The sequence below is a fragment of the Schistocerca cancellata genome, chromosome 3 (genome assembly GCF_023864275.1).
Source record: "Schistocerca cancellata isolate TAMUIC-IGC-003103 chromosome 3, iqSchCanc2.1, whole genome shotgun sequence".
Lineage (NCBI taxonomy): Eukaryota > Metazoa > Arthropoda > Insecta > Orthoptera > Acrididae > Schistocerca > Schistocerca cancellata.
This window is the reverse complement of record NC_064628.1, coordinates 832,977,329-833,000,347: the sequence shown is the minus strand read 5'-3', so window position 1 is coordinate 833,000,347 and position 23,019 is coordinate 832,977,329. Positions and strand designations below refer to the sequence as shown.

General features: G+C 43.4%; 1 protein-coding gene across 4 annotated transcripts in view; it reads right to left on the bottom strand.

Moving 5' to 3' along the window:
• LOC126175883 (uncharacterized) overlaps positions 1 to 23,019 on the bottom strand; it is a 930,852-nt gene that overhangs the window by 110,049 nt on the left and 797,784 nt on the right. For all 4 annotated transcript variants that reach the window (XM_049922923.1, XM_049922926.1, XM_049922924.1 and 1 more), the window contains exon 7: positions 20,704 to 20,927. In XM_049922923.1, coding sequence (XP_049778880.1) covers positions 20,704 to 20,927 — 224 coding nt within the window. The remainder of the gene's footprint in view (positions 1 to 20,703; positions 20,928 to 23,019) is intronic.

The following is a 23,019-nucleotide window of genomic DNA, read 5'->3' as shown; positions in this document are numbered from 1 at the left end:
CCCATACATTTAGATTTACAAAGAGAAATGGTTCTCATGGATGTGAAATGAACACAAAAATATCATAAACATTTTCCATTTTGAAAGGTAATATATGGTTTGCCACAATATAAGAAAATGTTCAACACGCTGATGTACATACACTGAAGAGCCATAGAAACTAGTACACCTGCCTAATATCGCGTAGGCCCGGGAACAGGCACACTTAAGTGCCGCAATACTCGCATAGATTCGACTAACATCTGAAGCTGGAGGCAACTGATACCATGAATCCTGCACGGCTGTCCATAAATCCGTACGATTACCAGGGGGCGGGGGGGGGGGGGGGGGAAGATCTCTTCTGAACAGCACTTTGCAAGCCATCCCAGATGTGCTCAATAATGTTCATGTCTGGGGCGTCTGGTGGCCAGCGGAAGTGTTTAAACTCAGTAGAACATTCCCGGAGCCATTTCGTAGCAATTCTGGACATGTAGGGTATCAATTGTCCTGCTGGGATTGTGCAAGTCCGTCAGAATGCACAATGGATGTGATTGGATGCAGGTGATCGGACAGAATGCTTACATACCTGTCACCTATCACGGTCGTTTCTAGACGAATCAGGAATCATATATCCCTCCACGTACACACGCTCCACACCGTTACAGAGCCTCCACCAGCTTGAACAGTCCCCTGCTGACATGCAGGGTCCATGGATTCATGAGGTTGTCTCCATACCCGTACACGTCCGTCCGCTCAATACTATTTGAAACGAGACTCGTTCGCCCGGGCAACATGTTTTCAGTCATCAACAGTCCAATGTCGGACTTGACGAGCCTAGGCGAGGCGTAAAGCTTTGTGTCGCGCAATCATCAAGGGTACCCGAGTGGGCCTTCGGCTCCGAAAGCTCATATCGATTATGTTGCTTTGAATGGTTCGCACGCTGACACTTGTTGATGGCCCAGCATTGAAATCTGCACCAATTTACGGAAGGGTTGCACTTCTGTCACGCTGAACGATTCGCTTCAGTCTTCGTTGGTCCCTCTCTTGCAGAATCTTTTTCCGGCCGTAGCGATGTCGGAGACTTGATGTTTTATCGGATTCCTTATATTCACGGTACACTTGTGAAATGGTCGTACGGGAAAATCCCCACTTCATCGCTACCTCGGACATGTTGTACCCATCGCTCTTGCGCCGACTATAACACCACGTTCACACACACATCTTGAGAACCTGCCATTGCAGCAGCGGTAACCGATCTAAAAACTGCGCCAGATTGTTGTCTTATAGGCGTCGCCGTCCGCAGCGCCATATTCTGCCTGTTTACATATTTCTGTATTTGAATACGCATGCCTATACTAATTTCTTTGGCGCTTCAGTGTATTTTTGAAACAAACTGAAATACGTCTGGAATCGAGGAGCTGGGAGCCCGGTAAGATGACAAAGCACAAGAACACAAAATGTCACCTAGAAAAGACTTTTAACTATATAGACCTTAAACTGAGGGAGAAATTTCTACAAATGTACGTTTGTAACACAGGATTGTATGGTAATGAAACATGGACTGAGGGGAAACTGCGACAGAAGACAGTCGAGGCATTTAAGATGTGGTGCTATAGACGTATGTAGAAAATTAGGTGGACTGCCAAGGTAAGGAATGAGGAAGTTCTGCGAAGAATTGGAGAGGAAAGGAATATATGGAAAATACTGAGAAGGAGAAGGGTCAGGATGATAGGACATCCGTTAAGACATGACTCCCGCGGTACTAGAGGGAGCTGTAGAGGGAATAATCTGTAGAGAAGCCAAAGATCGGAATATATCGAGCGAATAATTGAGGACGTAGGTTGCAAGTGCTACTCTGAGATGAAGAGCTTGGCTCAGGAGACGAATTCGTGAAGGGCCGCATCAAACCAGTCAGAAGACTGAATATTCAAAAAAAAACCATAAATGCAATAAATATGTATTTCCAACTATTGGTTCCCTATACCAACGTAATCTATTGTGAAGCCACTATTGCCTGCTATCTCTACATAATCTGTTGTTGACCCACTATAGCCTGATTCAGTTCGACCCAAAAGGTTTGAGACACCCTTTGCAAGGGTCGTGAATGGCGTCACATGTTGAGTAATCACTATGATGGACATGCAGGTGTTGTGCTCTTGTTTGGCATAGCTTTATCAGCGCCTGACGGAGTTTGACGGGACATTTTTGTGGTCTCCATTTAGCCGTTTGATCCAACGTGCAATATCCACATTTCTTTGGCATTTGGATGTGACTGTGATCTTATGTTGGACTCCATGCGAAAGCGAGGGTAGGTATACCACCAACGACATTCCATTCGACAACGTCTCTCCATTACATGAGAGAAACACTGTAACGTGCACCAAGCACATCGTAAAAGCAATGCTAGAACACTCTGCACTTCGTCAAGGATCAGGTAATAATTCAGGGAAATGTGGATAAGTAGCGAATGTTAGTTACAGACCACATCGGCTAAGCTACACTTGCAATATATAAAAAGTTCAATCACTGCAACTTAAGTGATCGGGCTATTGGAAAACAGTCGGGTTCGCTTGTAAGAACAATGCAGCGAATGTCAAATCTCCAGCGTCCAGCGTGACGTTGAACCTACAAGGAAGGCAAAAATATTATTCATACCATTGAGAACTACCAGAAGAAATACGACACCATTGCAATAATTCTCCTAGCGAAAGCAAGGAAAGGATCCGAAATGAAAAGAAAGACTTAAAACTTATTCAAAAGTTTCAAACATTCCTCAGACCCGTAAAACGTTGCATCAGAACCGAATACAAATCACTTCATAATGAAAAAGAAACGTGTTATTTCAATAGCGGAAGAAAGAATACGGAAAGTGTTCATCTGCAATGATTGTACGCTGTGTGGCGAAAGGTTGTTGGAGTGTCGCTATTATTTTCACCTGCTCTGTTTACACTGATCGATTCGGCGCACGAAGAACGGCAGGGGTTATTGGCTTTAGTGTTACCCCTAGACTCTATTTTCCCCATCATGGCGATTTCTGAGATGTACAGTATGTAATCAAAAGTATCCGGACATCTATTAGTGGACATTCATATTTCGCCTTTACAACGGCTGAACTCTGCTGGGGCCACTTTCAATGAAGTATCTCGTTCTCTGTGGAGGAATGACAGCCGTTTTTCCTCAAGTGCCATAAGTAGAGAAAGTAATGAAGCTGGACGTTTGTATCCAAGCAGACAGTCTAATTCATCCTACAGTTGATCCATTACGTTTAGTACTAAACTCTGGACACAGCAGTTCTTACAGGGACGATATTGCCCAGAAACCATTCGGTGAGGTATCTCATGGTCTGTGGAGGAATGGCTGCCCATTTTTCTTCGAGAGCCGAAACCAAAGAAGGTAGTGAAGTTGGATGTTTGGGTCCGTAGCAAAGTAGACATTCTGATTTATCCAAAAGTTGATCCATTACATTCAGGATTGAACTCTGGACACGGCACTTCGTTCAGGGACGATAGTGCCCAAATACCATTCAATGAGGTATCTTATGGTCTGTGGAGGAATGGCTGCCCATTTTTCTTCGAGAGCCGAAACCAGAAAAGGTAGTGATGTTGGATGTTTGGGTCCGTAGCAAAGCAGACATTCTGATTTATCCAAAAGTTGATCCATTACATTCAGGATTGAACTCTGGACACGGCACTTCGTTCAGGGACGATAGTGCCCAAATACCATTCAATGAGGTATCTTATGGTCTGTGGAGGAATGGCTGCCCATTTTTCTTCAAGAGCCGAAACCAGAAAAGGTAGTGATGTTGGATGTTTGGGTTCGTAGCAAAGCAGGCATTCTGATTTATCCAAAAACCATTCGGTGAGGTATCTCATGGTCTGTGGAGGAATGGCTGCCCATTTTTCTTCGAGAGCCGAAACCAAAGAAGGTAGTGAAGTTGGATGTTTGGGTCCGTAGCAAAGTAGACATTCTGATTTATCCAAAAGTTGATCCATTACATTCAGGATTGAACTCTGGACACGGCACTTCGTTCAGGGACGATAGTGCCCAAATACCATTCAATGAGGTATCTTATGGTCTGTGGAGGAATGGCTGCCCATTTTTCTTCGAGAGCCGAAACCAGAAAAGGTAGTGATGTTGGATGTTTGGGTCCGTAGCAAAGCAGACATTCTGATTTATCCAAAAGTTGATCCATTACATTCAGGATTGAACTCTGGACACGGCACTTCGTTCAGGGACGATAGTGCCCAAATACCATTCAATGAGGTATCTTATGGTCTGTGGAGGAATGGCTGCCCATTTTTCTTCGAGAGCCGAAACCAGAAAAGGTAGTGATGTTGGATGTTTGGGTTCGTAGCAAAGCAGGCATTCTGATTTATCCAAAAGTTGATCCATTACATTCAGGATTGAACTCTGGACACGGCACTTCGTTCAGGGACGATAGTGCCCAAATACCATTGAATGAGGTATCTCATGGTCTGTGGAAGAATGGCTCCCAATTTTTCTTCAAGAGCCGAAACCAGAGAAGGTAGTGATGTTGGATGTTTGGGTCCGTAGCAAAGTAGACATTCTGATTTATCCAAAAGTTGATCCATTACATTCAGGATTGAACTCTGGACACGGCACTTCGTTCATTGACGATAGTGCCCAAATACCATTCAATGAGGTATCTCATGGTCTGTGGAGGAATGGCTGCCCATTTTTCTTCGAGAGCCGAAACCAGAGGATGTTGGATGTTTGGGGCCGTAGCAAAGTAGACATTCTGATTTATCCAAAAGTTGATCCATTACATTCAGGATTGAACTCTGGACACAGCACTTCGTTCAGGGACGATAGTGCCCAAATACCATTCAATGAGGTATCTTATGGTCTGTGGAGGAATGGCTGCCGATTTTTCTTCGAGAGCCGAAACCAGAAAAGGTAGTGATGTTGGATGTTTGGGTCCGTAGCAAAGCAGACATTCTGATTTATCCAAAAGTTGATCCATTACATTCAGGATTGAACTCTGGACACGGCACTTCGTTCAGGGACGATAGTGCCCAAATACCATTCAATGAGGTATCTCATGGTCTGTGGAAGAATGGCTGCCCATTTTTCTTCGAGAGCCGAAACCAGAGAAGGTAGTGATGTTGGATGTTTGGGTCCATAGCAAAGTAGACATTCTGATTTATCCAAAAGCTGATCCATTACATTCAGGATTGAACTCTGGACACGGCACTTCGTTCAGGGACGATAGTGCCCAAATACCATTCAATGAGGTATCTCATGGTCTGTGGAGGAATGGCTGCCCATTTTTCTTCGAGAGCCGAAACCAGCGAAGGTAGTGATGTTGGATGTTGGGGTTTATATCAAAGTAGACATTCTGCTTCATCCAAAAGTTGACCCATTGCATTCAAGACTGAACTCTGGACACGGCAGTTCCTTCAGGGGTGATATTGCCCAGATACCATTCAATGAGGTATCTCATGGTCTGTGGAGGAATTTCTCCTCGAGAGTCGAAACCAGAAAAGGTAGTGATGTTGGATGTTGGGGTCCGTAGCAAAGCAGACATTCTAATTAATCCAAAAGTTGATCTCTGAGATTCAGGACGGAACTCTGGACACGGCAGTTCATTTCACAGATGTTATTGCCCAGAAACCTTTCTGATTCTGTACTATGACAGGGTTCATTGTCACACTGATACATACAACCACAATGAAGTATTCATATCCTTCCACACTTGTTGTTGTTGTGGTCTTCAGTCCTGAGACTGGTTTGATGCAGCTCTCCATGCTACTCTATCCTGTGCAAGCTCCTTCATCTCCCAGTATCTACTGCAACCTACATCCTTCTGAATCTGCTTAGTGTATTCATCTCTTGGTCTCCCTCTACGATTTTTACCCTCCACACTGCCCTCCAATGCTAAATTTGTGATCCCTTGATGCCTCAAAACATGTCCTACCAACCGATCCCTTCTTCTAGTCAAGTTGTGCCACAAACTTCTCTTCTCCCCAATCCTATTCAATACCTCCTCATTAGTTACGTGATCTACCCACCTTATCTTCAGCATTCTTCTGTAGCACCACATTTCGAAAGCTTCTATTCTCTTCTTGTCCAAACTAGTTATCGTCCATGTTTCACTTCCATACATGGCTACACTCCATACAAATACTTTCAGAAACGACTTCCTGACACTTAAATCTATACTCGATGTTAACAAATTCCTCTTCTTGAGAAACGCTTTCCTTGCCATTGCCAGTCTACATTTTATATCCTCTCTACTTCGACCATCATCGGTTATTTTACTCCCTAATTTGCAAAACTCCTTTACTACTTTAAGTGTCTCATTTCCTAATCTAATTCCCTCAGCATCACCCGACTTAATTCGACTACATTCCATTATCCTCGTTTTGCTTTTGTTGATGTTCATCTTATATCCTCCTTTCAAGACACTGTCCATTCCGTTCAACTGCTCTTCCAAGTCCTTTGCTGTCTCTGACAGAATTACAATGTCATCGGCGAACCTCAAAGTTTTTACTTCTTCTCCATGAATTTTAATACCTACACCGAATTTTTCTTTTGTTTCCTTTACTGCTTGCTCAATATACAGATTGAATAACATCGGGGAGAGGCTACAACCCTGTCTTACTCCTTTCCCAACCACTGCTTCCCTTTCATGCCCCTCGACTCTTATAACTGCCATCTGGTTTCTGTACAAACTGTAAATAGCCTTTCGCTCCCTGTATTTTACCCCTGCCACCTTCAGAATTTGAAAGAGGGTATTCCAGTTAACATTGTCAAAAGCTTTCTCTAAGTCTACAAATGCTAGAAACGTAGGTTTGCCTTTTCTTAATCTTTTTTCTAAGATAAGTCGTAAGGTCAGTATTGCCTCACGTGTTCCAACATTTCTACGGAATCCAAACTGATCTTCCCCGAGGTCGGCTTCTACCAGTTTTTCCATTCGTCTGTAAAGAATTCGCGTTAGTATTTTGCAGCTGTGACTTATTAAACTGATAGTTCGGTAATTTTCACATCTGTCAACACCTGCTTTCTTTGGGATTGGAATTATTATATTCTTCTTGAAGTCTGAGGGTATTTCGCCTGTCTCATACATCGTGCTCACCAGATGGTAGAGTTTTGTCATTACTGGCTCTCCCGAGGCCATCAGTAGTTCAAATGGAATGTTGTCTACTCCCGGGGCCTTGTTTCGACTCAGGTCTTTCAGTGCTCTTTCAAACTCTTCACGCAGTATCTTATCTCCCATTTCGTCTTCATCTACATCCTCTTCCATTTCCATAATATTGTCCTCAAGTACATCGCCCTTGTATAAACCCTCTATATACTCCTTCCACCTTTCTGCTTTCCCTTCTTTGCTTAGAACTGGGTTGCCATCTGAGCTCTTGATATTCATACAAGTGGTTCTCTTCTCTCCAAAGGTCTCTTTAATTTTCCTGTAGGCAGTATCTATCTTACCCCTAGTGAGACAAGCCTCTACATCCTTACATTTGTCCTCTAGCCATCCCTGCTTAGCCATTTTGCACTTCCTGTCGATATCATTTTTGAGACGTTTGTATTCCTTTTTGCCTGCTTCATTTACTGCATTTTTATATTTTCTCCTTTCATCAATTAAATTCAATATTTCTTCTGTTACCCAAGGATTTCTATTAGCCCTCGTCTTTTTACCTACTTGATCCTCTGCTGCCTTCACTACTTCATCCCTCAGAGCTACCCATTCTTCTTCTACTGTATTTCTTTCCCCCATTCCTGTCAATTGTTCCCTTATGCTCTCCCTGAAACTCTCTACAACCTCTGGTTCTTTCAGTTTATCCAGGTCCCATCTCCTTAAATTCCCACCCTTTTGCAGTTTCTTCAGTTTCAATCTGCAGTTCATAACCAACAGATTGTGGTCAGAATCCACATCTGCCCCAGGAAATGTCTTACAATTTAAAACCTGGTTCCTAAATCTCTGTCTTACCATTATATAATCTATCTGATACCTATTAGTATCTCCAGGATTCTTCCAGGTATACAACCTTCTTTTATGATTCTTGAACCAAGTGTTGGCTATGATTAAGTTATGCTCTGTGCAAAATTCTACAAGGCGGCTTCCTCTTTCATTCCTTCCCCCCAATCCATATTCACCTACTATGTTTCCTTCTCTCCCTTTTCCTACTGACGAATTCCAGTCACCCATGACTATTAAATTTTCGTCTCCCTTCACTACCTGAATAATTTCTTTTATCTCGTCATACATTTCGTCTATTTCTTCATCATCTGCAGAGGTAGTTGGCATATAAACTTGTACTACTGTAGTAGGCATAGGCTTTGTGTCTATCTTGGCCACAATAATGCGTTCACTATGCTGTTTGTAGTAGCTAACCCGCACTCCTATTTTTTTATTCATTATTAAACCCACTCCTGCATTACCCCTATTTGATTTTGTATTTATAACCCTGTAATCACCTGACCAAAAGTCTTGTTCCTCCTGCCACCGAACTTCACTAATTCCCACTATATCTAACTTTAACCTATCCATTTCCCTTTTTAAATTCTCTAACCTACCTGCCCGATTAAGGGATCTGACATTCCACGCTCCGATCCGTAGAACGCCAGTTTTCTTTCTCCTGATAACGACGTCCTCCTGAGTAGTCCCCGCCCGGAGATCCGAATGGGGGACTATTTTACCTCCGGAATATTTTACCCAAGAGGACGCCATCATCATTTAATCATACAGTAGAGCTGCATGTCCTCGGGAAATATTACGGCTGTAGTTTCCCCTTGCTTTCAGCCGTTCGCAGAACCAGCACAGCAAGGCCGTTTTGGTTAATGTTACAAGGCCAGATCAGTCAATCATCCAGACTGTTGCCCCTGCAACTACTGAAAAGGCTGCTGCCCCTCTTCAGGAACCACATGTTTGTCTGGCCTCTCAACAGATACCCCTCCGTTGTGGTTGCACCTACGGTACGGCCATCTGTATCACTGAGGCACGCAAGCCTCCCCACCAACGGCAAGGTCCATGGTTCATGGGGGGCTTCCACACTTAGCGTTCCCTTAAGCACAGTAAAACGGCCAAACCCAAATCACAAATAACACCACCCTCTCTGTACTTCACTGTTAGTACTACACGTGATGATAGGTAGCGTTGTCGGGAATCCACCAGAGTCATATCATTCCATAGGATTTCCATAGCATATAGCGTTATTCATCACTTTGTATTGTTTACAGTCATCGACTTTCCAATGGTATCGCTCTTTACATCACCCAAAATGCTGTTTAGCACTGACTACAAAAACTTTGAATTAGCGGCTGCTCGAGTACTCCACCCCATTCTTTTTAACTCGCTACACACAGACATCATTTTAGATGGACTGCAGGTAGCACTGTCGAATTCACGAATGATATCTTCGACTGTTGATTGTCACTAGAATCAGTACCACGTGCAACGAGATCTGCTACCGTCAATTTACGTAGATACTAAAGAGAGTATTTTACAACAAAAACACATTAGGACAACTGAGATGTTGGTGACCACTCTCAATAGATAAGAAGCAGAAGTTCCACCTCTGTCCACTATAAATAACATGGACCCAATAACCACATATGTGAAGACGTGACGGGATGTTCTGTTTAACGTACATCTCGACGAAATATATACCAGTGTTGCACTGAAGACGCTGTTAACTCGACCAACGGTCCCAGAGAATGCCCTTAAGATCACCGAATAGAAGCAACACACCCTTAAGAGGTTCATCATCTACTTTTGGCGGCAAATCGACAATTCACTCATGGGTATATTCAGCATCGGATGCCGGCTACGAGTACAACACTAACTGACGCATCTCTGACAGAAATAAACCTGACTACCGTGTTTAAGTAACAGCCTGTCTACTTGGAGGGGGTTCACGACTTTTGCAAAAAAAAAAAAAAAAAAAAAAAAAAATTAAGCTCGGTATCAAAAAATATTGTGTGAACCTGATCTGAAGTAACACCAAACACTTCTACTAATCATTCATGAATTTTGAGGTAACATGGCTGCACGTAACGCGTGACTTGTCAAAATCAAGAGAGACCGTACCTTTAACGCCGGATCACCTTCGACGACGACGAACGCGTCGGAAGCGCTGTCAGAAACGCACTTAAATCAACATAAAAGACTATACAACGACGAATAGGCACTCACAAAATTCACAACACGCCATGTGAAGAACGAACTGCTGCGTGTCGAAATACTACGGCGGAGCGTAAGAGCAAATACGTCCGGCATGTTCGGCGGTTAAGGCGGAAGTGCCTCTAGACCAAGGTGACGGCACGTAGTCCACTACTCGTGAACGGCACCGAAAGAGCCGCCCGGCTTAGAGTCCGCAACAGAAGTGTGGGGCGGCGAGTAAGTTAAATCACTGGTTTATAGTTTTGATGCCGTCATTAATCACGAGAGCCTGGCAACTAATTTGATGGTCAGCCAGAAAGCGAAGGGAAACATACTGACCTTAGTTTACAGTCTGCACGGCCACATTCCAGTCCAGCCCACTGAAAGAAAAGTTTCTATTTCCCATTTCTTTGCGGGATCAGGGCTATGCCTTCAGTAAAATTTTAAAGTTCCAATCAAGATTTAATTTAATTAAAGTTTCTCACAAAAAACACTTAAAATTGCGTTATGTTCAATTGAAGACAAGTCTTTCTAATCTAACAGCACCTTTAGCTGTTCAGAGGCGACCTCTGCGGTAACTTCCTACCGGATTGTTTTTTCGCCCTGACTAACACGACTCAATTGAAAGTTCGCAATAAATGTTCAAAAATTAATGCTCGCCATAAAAGTGTAAATAAATTCACCACTTCCCACGCGGAATTGAATTTCACACGGACGGCACACTAACAATTGTTTTACCGAATTCTAAACGATCCAGGACGGTGTACAGTCCTCGCGAATTCACTATCCGTTTTCACTGGCAAATACGCGCTTGTCACAGCTCGGCTCTGACGTCATCCGAGGCAGAGCGCGACCAGGCGTTTAACTGGCGTGGACCTCACAGTGTCTGAGAGCGAAGTGAACCTTCCTACGGCTTCAGGGGCTGTATTTATAAGGTGCCGGTGCGGACTGCCGAGAAAACGTCAGTTGTCTCTGTCTATTTCCATAGGCGGCAGTCTAAGGTTCAAATGGCTCTGAGCACTATGGGACTCAACTTCTGAGGTCATTAGTCCCCTAGAACTAGTTAAACCTAACTAACCTAAGGACATCACACACATCCATGCCCGAGGCAGGATTCGAACCTGCGACCGTAGCGGTCTCGCGGTTCCAGACTGCAGCGCCTAGAACCGCACGGCCACTTCGGCCGGCGCGGCAGTCTACAAACGACCGCTATCTCGGGCACATAATCTATAATAATATAGTTACCAATTACTTCAGAAACTTCTTAATTTTTGCTGGTATATAGATAAGCAGTTTGAAAGCACATAGAAAGTTTCAGCTCGCTAGAACAAAAACTTTGCTTAATAGAATTTATTTAGTGGAACTAATGGTAGATTGTTACCTCTGAACCATACCTTTGCAAAGACGTATATCAGTTGCTATTTATGTTACAAGTCTTAAACTTGGTGTATCTCTATTATTTGATGTATTTGATCATCTGGTTTAACCAAAATCCTCTATCATTAAAATTTCAAGTACTTAATCTACAACACTTAGGTACATTTTAGTTACAAAATTTGTTTTCATTTAATTACTCAAAAACTATAAGAGGTAGATTAACGTGGACTCTCTGTTGTTATTTTTGGGGTGTACTGAAGAATAAAACAAATTTTCTGGTTTCCAAGTCCATTATTTAGCGCCTCTGATTTTTCCGAAACACGTGGATTCTGGCTTTAATTTTTGTTTTATGGTTTTGGAAACCAGCATCACTTATTTATAACTTCTAACTGCACCTTCTGACCAAAATCTGGCTTCCTAGCGTCATTATTTAGCGCCTCTGATTTTTCTCTTAAAACGGCATTTTTCCGTAAACTATTAAGTTTAGACAATCAAGACTTGGTATTTGGAACATTATTACACTAAACTATAATTTAAGAAAGTTTTAAACATAAATTTTGATTTTTAGTTTCATACTAAATTGTGGTGCAATACTTGTGCGCTACATGCAGACGCGTTAAGGTGACGTGGCGCTACTAGCAGTGAACTGGGGCAAGTCCCGGCGCACTCTCTATCTCACACACGATACAGCGCTTGGTTTGCTTCAGGGGGACGGATCACCATGAGTAGTGTCACATGTCCCCACTCCACGGAACATTGCGAAGAGGTATGACATCAGATCAAGGACATTGGTGCAAAGTATGGTGATCAGAAACTCTTACGTCACCATCCCTCTTTCCGGGGCACAGGAGAAATACGGGCCCTACAATTAAGTTGTGACGCCACACTAGTCGGCTTGTCCGCCACCTTTATGAACACTCGGCTCCGTGCAACATGTAACTGAAAAGGTATCCATTAAAGGTCTTAACTTCGACGCGTCCTGTCGAGAGCTTGCATGCATTTAAACGCTGAGTCAAGAATTATTCGTCAGAAATTGTTACTTTCTCCCAGCCGGAGACGGCTGCTGGCCCTCGTAAGACATGCAGGGTTACGTGCTGTGGAGTACGCGTCACGGCCTTCTTTCTCGTGGGCCTTTCCCTGTTCCCTAGTGCCTTAATGGTAAAGGGGTACCCGGGTGGTTACCCATCTAAGTTCCGGCCACGCCCAACGATTCCTAACTTCACTGATCTGTCGGCACCGATGTATCAAACGAGGAAGGCCGTTGGCAAGTAATGGTAATTTACAGAATGTTTTTAAGTGTCAAAGGGTATTTGCAATGAAAATGCTATGTCTCTCCTGCAGCATGACAATAACGGGAACTGGGAACAATAGTGTGAAATAGGTTATAAGGTTTTTTAATTTTTTATTTTAATTTGTCAGTGAAAGTTGGATCAAATACAAAAGAAGTCGGGTGTAAAGTTTAAAATATTCGAAGCCATTGAGCGATCGTAGATATTTTGAGGTTGCCGCCGATCGTCATAAATTACACTACACGATGTTTCGACTGGGCACCTGCCAGTCATCCTCAGGTGAGCTTTGAAGACTGACGAAGGTGTCCTCCATAAAGCACACTGTGTTCCACACATGTACAAAAAAAATTGTTGACAGACGGACCACGCTACATGGTCGCACTGTCCTAGTAAATGCAACTGCGAAACTCCGCTGTTCTCTGCGTTGCCGCCAGCTGGAGCCACCGGCCCACTCTGACATCTTAGGTTTGAGAAAATCGGAGGAGGATGAGATTAGTGTTTAACGTCCCGTCGTCAGTGAGGTAATTAGAGGCGGACCACAAGCTCGGATTAGGGAAGGAGGGATAAGAAAAGCGGCCGTGCCCTTTCCAAGGAACCATCCCAGCATTTGCCTTAAGCGAATTAGGAAAATCACGGAAAACCTAACTCAGGATCCCCAGAAGCGAGATTGAACTGTCGTCCACCCGAATTTGTGTCCAGCTTGCTAACCACTGCGCTATCCCACAAGTGGTGAGATGATAGGATTCCATGCATTATCCACCTAGTAGCTACTGTCACGGTTCCCTATATTTTCCCCATGCGTATTTCTATAAAACTTTTAATAATATAATTTAAAATAGCCAAAAATGTTGTTTTATTATACTCCATCGAATGTGGTACACATACAGTGTTCGCCAATAACAGACTTGCTTTGTTGCTAAAGACTAGTGCAGCATTGATGTTCAGGGAGCATTCTTCCACGGTGCGCGTAGTCCGGTCTATAGAAGGCATACCACATTGGCCGTCCACTATAACAAACTGTCCTTCACTGAGAGAGACAGGGAGGCAGTCTTAGATGTCGGGCAGAAAATCACTTTCACTTGAAAATTACGGATAATTCTTGCTTTTGTAAACGAAGGAAAGCTATAGAATTTTTTGCTCTCCGCCTAATCGATTTCCTGGTTCTTGGGTTTAACCGATAGTGGCCTCTTCATCTGCCAGGCGGTGTATCTATTTTTTCTTTAATTCTCTTCTTAGGTGGTGAGCTCTTTAGGCAAGGTATCTGCGTCTGAGACTGTGTGGACTTAGTGTGCAAGTGTTTCAAGCATATTCATAGTTTGCGAAGGGCGATAAAACTAGATGATCGTAAATACAGGCCAATGTGTGTGGGCTTACAAGTAACTGAATGCAACAGAAAGGCAGAAGATAATCTTTCTCCACTAATAATATTCCGGGCTATTATGCCGTGTGCCGGCCGTTGTGGCCGTGCGGTTCTAGGCGCTTCAGTCCGGAACCGCGCGACTGCTACGGTCGCAGGTTCGAATCCTGCCTCGGGCATGGATGTGTGTGACGTCCTTAGGTTAGTTAGGTTTAAGTAGTTCTAAGTTCTAGGAGACTGATGACCTCAGATGTTAAGTCCCATAGTGCTCAGAGCCATTTGAACCATTTTATTATGCCGTGGTCGAATGGATTTCATCTTAAAACCAAAACCCGACGTTTCGTCCCCATCTGTGGACATTTTCAAGGGGGATCGTAGCTTTCTTGAATGTCCAATTCACACCCTGGCTCGCTACTGACGGCAAAAAAATTCCGCTTCCGCGCAGTGGCGTGACGTCACATATTTTGAATACGCGACCGCAATTGGCCTCCAGTACTATGGAAGTCAGTCCCTGATGTCTTAACATATGCCCTACCATCCTGTCTCTTCTTCTAGTCTGTGTTATCCATGTAGTCCTATCCTCGCCGATTCTCTAGAGTACCTCCTCTGCACAATATTGCGAAGTTATCGCACGAGACACGCCATTTGCGTGAGTTGTTTACCTTTCGGAGTATCCTGTGTATTCATATTTACCAACTGGCGAGGACAGAACGAGTCCGCTAACCTCAGAAAGTAAGTTCATTCTTTCCCGAGTGTGGCTAATTTTCAGATTGCGACAGCGGGCAGCCGTGCACCCGACACACCCATCCCGCGTGCGTCCAGTCAGCCACGTCATCCTCTAAAGACAGGTCAAGGCGAGCGGAAACTGTAAGGCCCCCGTTTTCACTCACTTTTATCTACCAGAACGAATTTAGCATGCGTTTTAGAACCAAGAGAACTGAAAGGAAATCCTCTACAATCGTCACCCACACCGCACTGATAATACCGCTCTTTCGCATATACAGTGTGGTTTTAATTAAAGTTAAACCTTCAAAACGCTGTAAAATGGAAATGAGCGTTTGGCATCATTAGGCGGGAGGCCCCTTATGGGGCAAGTCGGGCCGCCTTGGTGGAGGTCTTATTCCATTCGACGCCACAATAGGCGACCTGCGCGCCGGATGGGGATGAAATGATGATGAAGACAACACAACACCCAGTCCCTGAGCGGAGAAAATCCCCGACCCAGCAGGGAATCGAACCCGGGCCCGTAGGACAGCAATCCATCACGCTGACCACTTAGCTATAAGAGCGGACAAAACGCTGTAGAAATAACACCATTGGTCAAAATGATGTCAAATCGCAACATTATCGGAGAAGGGGGAAAACGTATGGTAGAAGAAAAAATAGTGTGAAAATTCATCAATAGATGGCGCTGTATGTGTCAGAGTACGTAAATGATACGCGGTTCTAGGCGCGCAGTCCGGAACCGCGCGACTGCTACGGTCGCAGGTTCGAATCCTGCCTCGGGCATGGATGTGTGTGATGTCCTTAGGTTAGTTAGGTTTAAGTAGTTCTAAGTTCTATGGGACTGATGACCACAGCTGTTAAGTCCCATAGTGCTCAGAGCCATTTGAACCATTTTTGAACATAAATGATAACACTTGCCATGCGCACAACCCACTGAAGTTAGTATAACCACGCCGGTTACACGGCTCTTCCTCGTTTAGCGTCTGCGACGTTCTCCATGACAGTCTCGATGCAGGATCGCGCTCTGTTTGTAAAGCTGTATTACAAGAATGATGACTGTGCACACGTCGCTCTGCGGAAGTTCTGGAGACTGAAGGGTTTGAAAAAAGGCGTTGGTCTGCGTGGGTCTGGAGAAAATGATTCGGAAAATCGAATTTGGTGTGCAATCTGGTAGAGGGAGCAAACGAACTGATTCGACGTCAGTATAAGTAGTGGCCACAGCAGTACAGCAGGAGACGAGTGGTGGTGTGCAAACGTGTAGTGCATCAAGTGAAAGGTCTCTGTTGGATTCCTTTCATGTTAATTTCTTATGTTGTCATTTACGGCATAAATTCCTCTTCTAAATTTACTGTGGTGTTTCTGACTATCTGGGAGGAGACTCAGCAGTGGAACGTGTTACTTTTACACATAAACAAGAACGATCTGTCACACTACTACACTTTAAAACACAGTTTATATGTAATTCATGTCACACAGTCTCATACGGAACCTACATCCGTTTTCTTTTATATACTGTATATGATAAGATACTGTCATCCCCCTTCCCTTCTGTGTGAGAGGATGAATGAGCAAATGTATTTCTAGTTGCATGCTTGAGGGTAGCAGACAAGCCTGTCTGCTAGAGAACAGTAGGACCAACGTCGGAACAGGTAGCTACGCTTTCTAAAAGCAGAGAGGTTTCTAATCTTAGTATGGTCCTGTCCGTCCCTTGTCATATTAGTATAGGAAGCTGCCTCTCTGGTCACTTCCGTTTGCATTTGTGAGGCACACTTCAGGATGGACCCACATCAGTCTGTCCGCGGCGAGCGTATGAAGTGGTAAGATCTCCGGCTAAGCGCGTGTCTGCTAAGTCCGTAGGACAATGGATTTCTTAAGTTCAGACTAACTGAAAATTTAATCACTTTTATTTCAGGTTTAGCTCTAAAATATCTAATGTTATCTTAAATTGCAACGCAGTGTAATTCGAGTGTGAAGTTCAGAATATATTCCGGTAGTTGCTTTGTCACTACTTTGTGAGTAAAGTGGAACCACGTGTTGATCAGTAACTCTAACTAAGATCATCAATCTTAAATGCGAATGTGCGCGACATTATAACGTCTCGTCTTTACAATATTTTTCAATATAGCAACTTTTCTTTATGTTCAACCCACGTGGGGTGTACTTTGTGCGACCAGTACCACGTGCTTATACAATTGTTTGACCCATCAGGTTAATAGTAAGACGATAGTAACCAGTTCGAGGTATTTCTTTTGTAAATTGCTTTTCGATCTAATTTATTTTAGTTATCAAAATTATTGTGGAGTTACACTCTTTGTGTAAACCAAGTTGACCACGTGAAGCTTGTGGTGTAATCATCAAAGTAGCCCTCAGCTATTCTTTTCGGGAAGATTTCACAGAGAGATAGTATGAATTTAGTATACCAGTGTGTGGTAACTACATGACGGACAGGATTGCGCTACGAACGTAACTTCTTTGGGTGAAAATTGAATCGGTTGGTTGTGGTTAATTTCCTATTGCATATGTTTCAACGTTCTTTGTGTGTTATTTTATGAATGCAGTGTTGTAAGCAGTCTCCCAATCTTGGCTCCATATTTGATGTGTTCCGTAAGATTATAAACTCACATTTCCACAATTCTAAATAAGGCACCAGTTTAGTTATGAATCAAGTTTAATAATCTCAAATTTCAATGATCAATGTTAAAATAAATTTCCAAATATAAACTGATTTATTTCTTTTTATTTAAATTCTCTTTTATATATAAAAGAGAATTTAAATAATATTTCTTTTTATTTAAATTCTCTTTTATATATATATATATATATATATAAAAGAGAATTTAAATAAAAAGAAATAAATCAGTTTATATTTGGAAATTTATATATATATATATATATATATATATATATATATAAAAGAGAATTTAAATAAAAAGAAATAAATCAGTTTATATTTGGAAATTTATTTTAACATTGATCATTGAAATTTCAGCATATTAAACTTGATTCATAACTAAACTGGTGCCTTATTTAGAATTGTGGAAATGTGAGTTTGTAATATATATATATATATATATATATATATATATATATATATATATATATATATATAAATTGACCGAATACTGGAAATACCCATGAGCGCGGTGCGTAAAATCCCACGAAACATCATTCTTTGTTATCCATTCAAAATTACCCATGTGGACAAGTTGCTTTCTGTTGACTTGCCAGCAAGAGAGACCCTTGCTTTCGAATTTCTTGCTCGCATGGAAGTGGAAAATGATAGGCCGTGCAAGATTTTGTAGACAGATGAAGCCCACTTCTATCTGACAGGCTATATCAATACACAGAATTGTCGAATATGGGGAACGGAAAATCTACACGCAAATCAACCAGTACCACTTCAGCCTTAAAGGGTCACTGTGTGGTGCAGACTTACGGGGTCATATATCATAGGCCCACATTTTCTCGAAGAGAGAGGCACTTCCGGTCCTGTTACCTGTACCGTCACTGGTAAGCGCTATGAGTGTCTTTTGCGTAACCACGTCATTCCAGCTCTCCAATAGCGTGGATGTGTGGATGGGATCATTTTTATGAAAGATGGCGCACCTCCACACATTTCAAATCCAGTTGAGCAGCTGCTGAAGCGCCATTTCGCAAATGCTGGAATTATCAGCCGCCTTTTCCCTGCGGCCCGATCACCTGATCTTAATCCGTGTGACTTCTGGCTGTGGAGCTGTCTGAAAGGTGTGTTCAGTGTTCCGACTGCAAACCTAGCTACATTGAATACACGCATTGCGTAACACATTCTGAACGTGACCCCGGAAACCCTTCGATCAGTTGTAGAACATGCTGTTTCTCGATTTCAACTTGTTTCAGAAAACGGGGGGCAGCATATTGAACATGGTTTGGACCAGACACACGGAAATTGATTTTGATTTATGCCTTTTATGCGGTTTTTGGCCTCAAGACAATTAAAACCTCGCGTGATTTATGCTTTTTATGCGGTTTTTGGCCTCAGGACAATTAAAAACCGATTTTTCCCATCCGAAGAAATATGACCTTGCCGTGGTGGACGGGCTTACGTAACTAACAGTATCACACCTGCACACCCATGCACACAGAGTAGTACAACTTGTTTAACATCAAACCTTAGGCATTCTTGTATGATTCATTTGTCATTTGTAGTCGACCACTATTAAATTATGATGCTTACAGCGCCATCTATTGCTACCTTTTGTGACAATTTATTTTTCTTCTGCCATACGTTTTCGACCTTCTTCGATAATATTCCGTTGCAAGTTTACATCATTCTGACTAGTGGTGTTATTTCTACAGCGGTCTGAAAGCTTAACTTTGATTATGATCACCCTGTGCATTGGAATTTATTGATTAATTAGACCTATATTACCGATGGATTAAGTGTGGTGAGTAGAAAGGAGGAAGAAAAACAAACCAGTCGCGTTTCAGTAGGTTCAAGCATGATGCTTCCAAGGCAACTCGTTAAGCCGTCGGCACACGGACCGTGCATCCGAACGTTAAGCGTTGAGCTTGCCGAGTTTCTGACGTCATATCGTGGAATAGCACGCTCGGGAGTCTTTCCGAACGTGCAGAGCAATATCTCGCATGTCAGATATTCTGAGCGTGCGTCTGAGCGTTGACCAATGAGATGGCACAGCGCCACCTACGTCACACGCATGCAGTCTCCCTTCAGTACAGAGTTGTCAGGCGCCATATTGTCATTCATTTCAAGCCTATATGTATATATGCCGTTTCTGAGCACCAGCAAATTGAGAATCACTGGAAAACCCATTGTTAACTGTGTGATTCGTTCCAATAAAATAATGAGAAACATCATATTCGTGGCAAAAGAATTACTGTAACTTGCATATTCTTGGAGTAGGCTATTTGAAGGCAGCGACACACTGAAGATCCGCCCAAAACGCATTGTTCTTGGTACAATTTGTTATAATTAAATTTCAGTTAGTAACATATCTACGATTAAGGTTTCCAGCAAAGGGAACATAATATGATTAGATGCAGAGGTTGAGTTGTTGGTTTAGTGTAATGAGTAATGGATTTTTAGGAGGCGGGCGGTGGTTCGCGTCTTGACTTAGCTAATTTTTTTCCCTTACATTCGCGTTTTTATTAGGTTCTGATACTTTATTATTAGTTTAATATAAGTATATACTATAATATTTGATGTTATCTAAATATAAGTTCACCTTTTTTGAGCGGTGACTTTGTTCGATTGGCTTAATCTACAGGACAACTTGCGCTATTTGTATAAAGACATTTTGCTCCTTTTTCTTTTACGCTTCGTAATTCACATGTTGCAAAGATTCTGCTACTAGGTAGGAACAGTGATCAAGTAAGACTGAACTTGGAGTTTTACTAAAATGTGGGAATGAAATAATGTTTATCTTGTGCGGATAAGTATTCCAAATTTGTACGGCACTGTTTGTAATGGAACTTTTATAAGCCTGTGTCGTTATGGACTGGACATGGTATTTTCCTTTTCGTGGACGACGGAGGAAATGTGCGTTTTCATAGAAGTAACGTGGGAATTTTACGCGCGCCCGTTGAGTAAACAGAGTGATTTACAAACTAGAAACATCCCTCAACTGCCGCTGGAGTGCGTTGCGATCGCGTATACCACGTTGGGGGCCACGTACCGTATGCACAAGTCGCATCATTACTGAGCATTCAGGAGCTCGTTGAACTTGGCGCGCTCAATGTTCGACAGGACGGTCCGTGTGCCGACGGCTTTAGGGATCCCCCTCTCGCGGGTTCCACTTGGCAGAGGAAACGGCAGGGTTGTTTGGGCCAGCGCCATAGCACCTCAGCCAGCTCACCTGTGGTGTAGAATTTTGCCTCGGCAGGCGGTCCCCTGCAGCCGCGGCGGTCCACCACGCTGACCTGCACCAGGTACTGCACGGGCTTGTGCAGGTCTCCCTCCAGGCGGTGCTCCAGCCGCAGGGCGCCGCCACCAGCACCACTCCGGTTGCCCACGTCCAGCAGCACCTCTGGCCCGAACTCGAACCAGTTGGGTAGAGGGCTCACTATCTCCGTACCCAGCCTGCGACACCATCACACCGCTACTACAATCTCACATCTAGTTACAAACACACAGAAACATGTACGAGGGCAGTTCAATAAGTAATGCAACACATTTTTTTTCTGGAACAGGGGTTGTTTTATTCAGCATTGAAATACACCAGGTTATTCCCCAATCTTTTAGCTACACAAAACCATTTTTCAACGTAATCTCCATTCAATGCTACGGCCTTACGCCACCTTGAAATGAGGGCCTGTATGCCTGCACGGTACCATTCCACTGGTCGATGTCGGAGCCAACGTCGTACTGCATCAATAACTTCCCACGGATTGCGTCCTCCATTGGGCCAACCATATGGAAATCCGACGGTGCGAGATCGGGGCTGTAGGGTGCATGAGGAAGAACAGTCCACTGAAGTTTTGTGAGCTCCTCTCGGGTGCGAAGACTTGTGTGAGGTCTTGCGTTGTCATGAAGAAGGAGAAGTTCGTTCAGATTTTTGTGCCTACGAACACGCTGAAGTCGTTTCTTCAATTTCTGGAGAGTAGCACAATACACTTCAGAGTTGATCGTTTGACCATGGGGAAGGACATCGAACAGAATAACTCCTTCAGCGTCCCAGAAGACTGTAACCATGACTTAACCGGCTGAGGGTATGGCTTTAAACTTTTTCTTGGTAGGGGAGTGGGTGTGGCGCCACTCCATTGATTGCCGTTTTGTTTCAGGTTCGAAGTGATGAACCCATGTTTCATCGCCTGTAACAATCTTTGACAAGAAATTGTCACCCTCAGCCACATGACGAGCAAGCAATTCCGCACAGATGGTTCTCCTTTGCTCTTTATGGTGTTCGGTTAGACAACGAGGGACCCAGCGGGAACAAACCTTTGAATATCCCAACTGGTGAACAATTGTGACAGCACTACCAACAGAGATGTCAAGTTGAGCACTGAGTTGTTTGATGGTGATCCGTCGATCATCTCGAACGAGTGTGTTCGCACGCTCCGCCATTGCAGGAGTCACAGCTGTGCACGGCCGGCCCGCACGCGGGAGATCAGACAGTCTTGCTTGACCTTGCGGCGATGATGACACACGCTTTGCCCAACGACTCACCGTGCTTTTGTCCACTGCCAGATCACCGTAGACATTCTGCAAGCGCCTATGAATATCTGAGATGCCCTGGTTTTCCGCCAAAAGAAACTCGATCACTGCCCGTTGTTTGCAACGCACATCCGTTACAGACGCCATTTTAACAGCTCCGTACAGAGCTGCCACCTGTCGGAAGTCAATGAAACTATACGAGACGAAGCGGGAATGTTTGAAAATATTCCACAAGAAATTTCCGGTTTTTTCAACCAAAATTGGCCGAGAAAAAAAATGTGTTGCATTACTTATTGAACTGCCCTCGTATATGTACTGACTGCTCAAACAACGAATCTGAAATACAAGCATCGCTGCGAGAAGACGCGATCACAAAGTCGAGGCAAGAAATAAATTGGCAGAATATGCCTGCCCATTGTGGGCTAGATCTGTAGATGCTATTAAGATCAACGTAAGCTAAAGCTATACATACTGAATAGTAACCAGTTGCGTGAAACCCACACTGCTCTACACTGAGGTGCCAAAAGAGATGGGATACCTCCTAATATCGTGTCAGACCTCGTTTTTCCTCGCGTAACGCAGCAACTCGACGTGACATGGACTCAACGAGTCGTTGGAAGTCACCTGCAGAATTATTGAGCCATGCTGCCACTGTAGTCGTCCACAATTATGAAAGTCTTACCGAACAGGATGTTGTGCACGAACTGACTCGTCGATTATGTCCCATAAATACTCGATGAGATTCATGTTGGGCGATCTGGGTGGCCACGTAATTCACTCAATTTGTCTAGAATGCTATTCAAACCAACCGCGAGTAATTGTGCCCGGTGACATGGCTCGTTGTTTCGGCATATGGAAGCTTATTTATTTACTTACACGTCAAGTTCCGTAGGACCAAATTGAGAAGCAAATCTCCAAGGCCATGGAACGTGTCAGTACATGAAACTACAACATAAAAGTAATAACAGATAAAAATAAATGTTCATGAACCTGAAAAAAGTCAGTCCATAAGTTTAAG